Source organism: Oncorhynchus masou, chromosome 6 (assembly GCF_036934945.1).
Source record: "Oncorhynchus masou masou isolate Uvic2021 chromosome 6, UVic_Omas_1.1, whole genome shotgun sequence".
NCBI classification, from domain to species: Eukaryota; Metazoa; Chordata; class Actinopteri; order Salmoniformes; family Salmonidae; genus Oncorhynchus; species Oncorhynchus masou.
Genome location: NC_088217.1, coordinates 76,033,129 through 76,041,836, shown reverse-complemented (window position 1 = coordinate 76,041,836; position 8,708 = coordinate 76,033,129). Strand labels below are relative to the sequence as shown.

The following is an 8,708-nucleotide window of genomic DNA, read 5'->3' as shown; positions in this document are numbered from 1 at the left end:
CTGATTTTAAACCTAACCTTAACCGTTTTTAAAAATGAGATCTGATTTTTTTACTCGACACTTTTGACTTTGTGGCTGTGGTAACTAGTGGCAACCCCAAAAAGTTAAAAGAAAAGACAACTGGGGAGAACGACCCTTTTTAAAAAAATGTATTAATATCAAATCAATACATAAAGCACATGAGGGAACACAAGCATACATAGATTACAAACAATAGACAATCGAGCTAGGGGGTACAATATCACATTACAATTACACAAGGACCTTAAGGGACATGCATATACTTACAATTCTAACAGCTTTTTTGTTAGTAGAGCATTTAACCATCTTAAAATACAGTTGAATTTATTTTTTTAGAGTACGAAAATGTGGTTTTCTGTTTGTAAATTTACATTTGTGTATATGAAATTTGGCCAAAAGAATAATGAAATTAATTACATAAAAATGATTCCGCTTATTTCTATTGTATGTAAAGAATCCAAACAGTACATCTCTCCACAATAGTGTAAAATCTTCATAAATGTGTTCAATTACAAACCTACTGATGTCTTGCCACAGTTTTCTTACATGAATACAATGCCAAAAAAGATGTTTCTAGGTGGTCATTACAAAAGGAGCAATTTTTTGTTGATGTTCTCCTTAAACTTCTTCATATAGTGGTTGGCAGGATAATATTTATGAATCATTTTAAAGGAAACTTCCTTAATTTTGTTAACAAGTAGGTATGTGTGTGGCAACATCCAAACTTTTTTCCAACAGATATTATCAATAAATCCATTCCAATAAGGCATGACATAAGGTATAGATAGATACAACATCCTGCTGAAACAGGTGTTCGTATCATTCTGTTGTTGAATGGACCAAAAGAGAAACAAATCTTTCCTACTGATGAGTCAACAGGGTCAACAGAAGGTAGGTTCTGAGGGTCAGGTCTTGACATGTTCCTGAATAACATAGCAACACCTGAGGGAATGGCATCTAAAACCATTGCAAAATCTTTAGGTGTTACGGGGACCTTGTAACTTGATAAGAATTATTTAACTGAGTAAAAGACCCTCTGCATTTACCAGTTGGCTCACCAATAGGATATTATTTCGGAACCAATATTCTAAAAACAGAGAGGTATTTTTATACAATATATCCCGATTATTACATATATAATATCTGTGTGGAGAAAAATTGTGTTTATAAATTAAGGACCATGACAAGAAAACCTGCCGATGAAAAGCAGAAAGTTTCACTGGAACATTGTCAATATTATAATTGCAAAACAACATGAAGTTAAGGCCACCAAAAGTAGAGAAGACATGATGAGGAATAAAATTCCAGATAGAAGTGAGTCTTCTTAGGAATTGTTTTATCCAATTGATCTTAAAAGTATTATTTAAAGTAGTAAAGTCCAGAAAATTCAGTCCACCATTCTCATAAGTGTTCATTACAACAGTTTTCATAATGTAATGGGTACGGTTTCTCCAAAGAAAGTTGAAAAGCATCTGGTCTATCTCCTTGCTTATTTTACGGTCAAGATATAAAGAGAGAGCACCATATGTTAGTCTAGAGATACCTTCAGCCTTGGTTATTAGGACTCTACATTTTAAAGATAAGTCCCTCTGTAGCCATTGATTTAGCTTCGAGGTTTTTTTAATAAGAGGGTTAATATTTAGTAAGCCTCTAGACTTTTGATCCTTTGTAATGGTTATGCTTAAATATGTAAGTTCTTCTTTTACTGGAATACCATCATTTGAAGGTGTCACACAATCTTTGACAGCTATGAGTTCACATTTATTAATGTTAAGATATAGACCAGACGCTTTGGGAAAGGATTGTATCACATTGATCGACCCCAGTGGGTAAACCTGGTTGAAAATACGTATTTTATGAAATTTTATTCTGGTCGCAAACTGGTTGAAAAGTATGTTTTTTTTTTACAACCACCAGTTGGTGATAATAGTGACCTATCTTACCAGCTGGTCATAATTCTGACCACTATATTATATGCTATATTATGCAGCCTACTGGTCATAGTTAAGACATTTACATTACATTTACATTTAAGTCATTTAGCAGACGCTCTTATCCAGAGCGACTTACAAATTGGTGAATTCACCTTCTGACATCCAGTGGAACAGCCACTTTACAATAGTAGACCTCATCATAACCTGGTAATGACCACCTGACTCCAGCTGATTATCAGCATTCTTATAAAAAAGGGTTCCAAAAGGGTTCTTTGGCTGTCCCCATTTAGAGACCCCTTTTTGGTTCCAGGGTGAAGCCTTTTTGGTTCCACATACAACCCTTTTGTGTTAAATATAGAACCTTCTGTGGAATCGGTTCTACCTGGAACCAAAAAGTGTTCTTCAAAGGTTTATCCTATGGGGACAGCCGAATAACCCCTTTAGGTTCTAGAGGACACCTTTTTTTTCCCCCAAGAGTGTACTGTAAAAAGTACTGCAGAGGATAAAGTTGGATATTGAAAACATTGTTCATTAAATTTCTATTTGTTTCCATAGACACCATAATCTGAAACATATTCTTACATTTAAAATAGATATGGCAATGGCAAAAACAAATCTACTTCAGTTTTTTTGCACATCTGCATACAGTAATTGTTTCATAATTCACCCATAGACATTACATGCATAGAAATACTGGAACACAATATATTTGTATTTGTTTTATTTGATTAATGATTAATATGAGTGGTGTGATGGGGTAGATCGCCATCAAGGACCTCTGAGCACAGAATGCGATCTGGAGTGTAGTGGTCCTCTTGAGGAATCATGTGATGGGTCAGATCTGCAGTGAAGATAATAATTTTGTGGAATAGACACTGGCTGGAATGCGGTTTTAACCAATCAGCATTTTGGATTAGAACCACCACCACCGTTGTATAAAAAAAAGAGCATCTAACACCGGATCCGGAAGTTCAAATTTCGTCGCTAGCTAGAGTAAATAAAATAGTGCTTCGTCCCATTTTGCTTGGTAAACTAATCTGGCTCAAGCCACCAAATGGATATACACGACACAAGGCGGACTTCCTCTGTGGGCGTAACGCAAGAGTCCGCTGCCCCCAAAAATGACTCCACCCACGAACATGCACGCATGTAAACTGTGTAACCACCTATAGAGATGTCTTCAAAAAAGAGCAACTTGCTCATACTTTGCATCCTTTTCCACCATTACGGCAGGGGCATATTTTAGGACTTTCCAGATGGCCCGCAACACACCAACCTCCTCAGTTTTCATGATAATTACTGTCAGCATATAAAATAAATTAACGATTGGCATAATGTGGGCATGCCGGACACAACAGAACTATAACTCACAGTAAAAAAGTAAAATATTTAAGTCAGAATCTACTAGTGCTGAGCGATTAACCAACATTTCGTTTTGTTATTAAACAACTAATTAACCGACGACGCTTCAATTACTTGAATTGCATTTCATTTGTTTTGTGTATGTGAGCCTTAACGCACTGTTTCTCTAATCATTCAAGTCAGAAATCAAGTCAGGATCCATTTTTGTATTTTTTATTTATTTTTGTACCTTTATTTAACTAGGCAAGTCAGTTAAGAACAAATTCTTATTTCCAATGATGCCTAGGAACAGTGGGTTAACTGCCTTGTTCAGGGGCAGAATGACATATTTGTACCTTGTCAGCTCAGGGATTTGAACTTTCAACCATTCAGGTACTAGTCCAATACTCTAACCACTAGGCTACCCTACCACAGTGTTGGGAGGCAGAGTTTTTATTTAAAAAATATTCAACCTAGTTTAGCTCAAAAATGGTAAATAACTACAATGACCATAATCCATTTTGATATTTGTTTAGAACATATTTCCTTGATTTTCTTCTCCCAAACATGCCACTGCTTTACTTACAAATGTCAAACAAGATTGCAGGAGAACAGGAACTACCACAGCAGTCAAATCTTTTAGTTTTTTTGTGTACATTTTGAGAAACTGTCTTTGTTTTCCAGCTGTATTGTTGTGCAGACTACCTGCGCTCTGTCCCAACTGCTGTATGGAAAGTTGACCGATGCACTCCAGCACGCAGGCTGCCTGCATGCACATATCTATTACTGCTAGCGAGGCACAGACTCCAATCTAAATTACTGCACACATTGTTAATTGCTGAAAAGCTTAATGGGAAAATATAGAATAGTAATATTTTCAGGGTCAATTTCAGGTGGAACTAATTATTTGTGGAAATTCTTACACAAGAACACTCAAAGTCAATCTTAAATTAATCATTGTTCATTTGTCAGCGCACTGGAGAGGTTCCAACCAACTCAGGAGCTCTTTTAGAGCAGTCCCAGCAGTTGTCTTATATATGGCTTGACACAGACAAGTTATATTTGCATGATATAGCATAATTAATTCATCATTACTATTTTGTTTCATTCACGTGACTGACCAATACTAGTTCATAACATGTGACAGACTAACACCTCATGAGGCTTCTCTCTAAACTGAGACGTTGAAACAGATATATTTTGTTTGTTCTCAAAACAATGTCTGGGTATACTGCCAAATTGCAGTTACTGATAAGAGTCAACCACTTGAAATTGATTGAACACAGAAATTGGTTTATAGAACAGCACATGAATAGAACACAGAAATTAGTTATAAGAAAAGCACAAACAGTAAAATTCCCATTACAATAGGGTTTTGTAAATCTTACACAAGATGACACAAGTTTGGAGGAAAAGGTAATTGAAGAGGTCAGAAGGAAAAATAGGGTTTTGTAAATCCTAATAATCTGTTAACATTTTAGCTAACAGATTATTAGATTGTCAGTGATTAGGTAGGTTCCCACTTCCTGCAACCCCACTTCTGCATTATAGATCGAGGAAATCTGAGACACCAGAGTAGTGCCTCTTCTCGTGGTGTTTTCTGTCACCATCTTGAGAGAAGCGTTGCCCACAGACAGAGCATTGGTATGGTTTCTCTCCAGTGTGAACTAGCATGTGTACCTTAAGTTTCTCTTTTCGAAAGAATCGTTTTCCACAGTATCTGCACTGATGATTTCTCTCTCCAGTATGAACCCTCCTCACATGCATCACCATGCCATCTTTGCGAGTAAATGTCTTTCCGCATTCCAAACAAGGATAGGTTGCTCTTTCTCCAGAGGTATGTGTTAGTATGTGTCTTTGGTACGATTTTATGTATGGAAAACTCTTCCCGCAATCAGTGCAGTGATACGGTGTCTCACCAGTGTGTACTCGCATGTGTATTTTGATGTTGCGATACTCCTTCCCACATATTGTGCAGAGAAATGTTTCTATTTTTCTCAAATGTGTTCTCCTGTGTCTTTCAAAAAGTCCCTTGTACAAGAACTGCTTGTCACAGTCAGGACAGTGGAGGATCTCTCTGTGTACTAAAAAGTGTGCTTTCCAGTCAACCAGGTCTGAAAACCTTTCCTCACACTTTGAACAGCTGTAACTTTTCTTGTGTGTTAGCTGATGTTTTTCAAGCTGTTCCAATAGGACAAAGCTTTTCACACAGTCAGAGCAGTGGAAATTACGTTCCTCCTTCATGTGTGTTTTTTGGTGTAATTTAAGATTATCTAATCGAGCAAAACTTTTGTCACAGTCAGGGCAGTCGTAAGGCTTCTCTCCTGTATGTGTTCTCTGATGTCTTATAAGACGATTCTCTTGTTTGAAGCTCTTACCGCAGTCGGAGCAGACGTAGGGCTTCTCTACAGTTCTGAAACTCTCGGTCCAGTCATCAGAAGTATCTTCAGGATCCTCTTCATTCTCCTGTGTTGTTTGGGGTTGTTGTCCTTTTTCTACGTGTTGATTCTTTCTAACAGAACTTTTGCAAGGCGAGTCTTTGCCTGGCTGTGACTGGACCATTTCCCCCCCTGGTGCACTAGCTCGAATTTGACTCTTCTGCCTGCCTCTGCTGGCAGTTCTCTGCGGTGTGTTCACACGGTCTATATTCAGTCCTGCCTGTTCGAGCCGTGTGACATGTTCCTCTTTCATATGTCTTTTTGCGTGTAATTTAAGCTTATCTAATTGAGCAAAACTTCTGTCGCAAACAGGGCAGTGGTGATGCTTCTCTCCAGTATGTGATCTCTGGTGTCTTATAAGATCTCTCACTTTTCTATAGCTCTTACTGCAGTCAAAGCAGTAGTGTGGCTTCTCTCCTCCAGGACTGAAACCCTCGATCCAATCATCAGAGTCATCAGTATCTAGGGGCTCCTCTTCCTTCTCCTTTATTGTTTTGCTATGTGATGGTGTTCTCTTTCCGGGAGCTCTAGCTCGTATTTTACTCCGAACTACAAAATGTCCATCTTGCTGCTCATTATTAGAACTGTGGAAGTGTTCCCGCTCTATCAGGTTGTCATCTTGCAGGTCTTCTGAGGTGTCCATCTCCTCTACCTGGAAATACATTTAAAATGGCATAATTACTAGTGGGCCTATGTCTCTGTTCTCTAAAACATTTGTTTTGTAATACATAATATAGTCTACTTTTCAATACATTTAAAGTCCAAATTATAATAGATAGCATACAATAAATACCTGAACAAATAACTTACATTTGTACAGTTGTAGCTAGGTCTAATCGTTTGAAATACCTAACAGCATCAACATGATAATGATGATTTGTTTGTCATTAGGCCTCGACATCACCATAGGCTAGTGATCTAGGCAAGAGAAGGTTCATTGACAGTAGTAGTCTTTACCTTCGTCTCCTTGTGTTTAATGAAGCCAGACAGCCAGGACAGCGTGGTGAGTATTTGTGGTTGTATTTCTGACGCTGCATCCCCACTCTTCCCCTTCATTTTCCTCCTCTGTCGAACATATCGGTCTCTCAGGTTCTTCCATTTCGTCCTGCAAATCTGTTCTTCTACTCTCAGAGTTTTGGCTATCTCCTTCCAGCTGTTGTTGGTCATAGTGAAGTCTTTATAGTCTTTCAATGAGGTGTTGTACAAATTGTTGTACCTTCTGACCTCTTCAATTACCCTTTCCTCCAAACTTGCGTCGTCTTGCGTCTTGCTTGGCTTTGCGTCATCAGTATATTGAGGCTCCTCGTCATCTTGGTTTTCCTGCATTGTTTGGGGCAGTCCTTCGTCCTTCTCAAAGTCCGCCATTTTCCCTGATGTGCGTTTTGTATCTGATCAGAGGGGTGTGGGTAAAACCACAAGCAGCAAACGAAGTCTGCTGTGCTATTCTATACACAACAGCTGTCTATTTTTTCTTGTAACAATTTAAGCTTCTGGTTAGATTTGATTCGTAGTGAAACAAAAATAAAAAGCCCATCATTTCACACGATCCTTGTTGTTGCTACTGCATATCTATCCCACTGGCTGGTTAGGTAGTCCTCTCTCCACACCAGACGCAGCGTGATGAGGTTTAGCAAGAACAAGACACACACAGAAAGCTAAACTACCGATTGAAAACGAATCTAGACGACTAGATCGGATATACAAATCACATGCATGTTGAAACGTCAAAATGCCACTTCTTCGGGATTGTGTTGGTGTATCGCATCCGATTTAAGATGCATACACCGCCGCCTACTGTACTGGAGTTTGAGCCTACCTACATTAAATTATTTGTGATATGGTCCTATACAATTTGGGGAGAGTAAAAAATATGTTTGTTGTTGTACTACCCTACCAACGGCCTGGGAGGACAGAACACTACCACTCAACACCCCCTGCAACTGTTCTGCAGTAAAACCTCGCAATCCCAAGTATTTCTCTGCAGCTGCCACCACAACCTCTCTTTTCTGGGACTTTAGATCTATTTTTGTAGTACAATTGACAACCATAGCTACTGTATGAATGCCAATAAACCTACCTTACTGAAGCACATATTATTTCCATCACTCTCTATTAGTCTCTGCCCACTTACAGGAATCCTCTCAGGATCCCTATTATAGTGAATGGGGAAATGTTCAATATTCGTGCACATTTTTTTTTTTAAGATTAACATGGTACCAACAATTGCTTTTATTACACAATATGCAACGTTATGTCCCTGAACCGATTGTTTTAATATCGCACACAGAATAAGTTATAAAGATAATTTAGTTGCTCCAGCAGCTTGCAGTATCCAGTCGGCCATCATCTTGAAATACTGGTCCGAATATCGTACTTGCGTTTTAAATAGTAAGCATTTTGAGTATGCGAAAATATTACGTTTTATAGTATGTTAAATTTCGAAACTTCATCGCATACCCAATACCACAATTAGTTAGTCTAATTTCAATGTGAACATCTACCCCAACCGAGTATGTTCTTCAAATTATGTATTTATATTATTGCCTGTGCTGCTGTGGACACTTAAGGTAAGGAAACATAGTGCAGGGGTGTCGTGGCGCCTGAGCGCGGAGGAGAGGGGCTCACTCACTTTTTTCCAATCTGAGGATACAAGAAGCTGGTAAAACTATTTCTGGAAAATGTATTCTGACAAATTCCAAATTATATTTAATTACATCTAAAATTCCATGAAAAACGATAAAATGACAAACAAAATAAATATGTATAGCAGCCGGGAGGAAGGAAAATGGTTGTTTATTCCGTGTCTTCTCTCTGCCTGTGGCAAGAATGATGAAGAACTATAGGCTACGTGTATGCACGGCGGAGGCCTGTCTGAGGCTTGACCACTTTCACCAATCAGAATGTTGAAAAAAATAAATTCAACGTGTGTCTGCCTTGATGTTTATAAAACTCCATGGACCCACTTTCTACTCTT

At 38.3% G+C, this 8,708-nt stretch overlaps 1 protein-coding gene across 1 annotated transcript; it reads right to left on the bottom strand.

Moving 5' to 3' along the window:
• Positions 1–2,558: 2,558 nt before the first annotated feature.
• LOC135542649 (zinc finger protein 271-like) lies at positions 2,559–7,538 on the bottom strand. Its single transcript, XM_064969763.1, has 2 exons — positions 6,692–7,538; positions 2,559–6,386 (listed from the first exon to the last, which is right to left on the bottom strand). Exons 1-2 carry the CDS (start codon positions 7,097–7,099, stop codon positions 4,842–4,844), a joined length of 1,953 nt encoding a protein of 650 aa, XP_064825835.1. The 5' UTR covers positions 7,100–7,538; the 3' UTR covers positions 2,559–4,841.
• Positions 7,539–8,708: the final 1,170 nt, after the last annotated feature.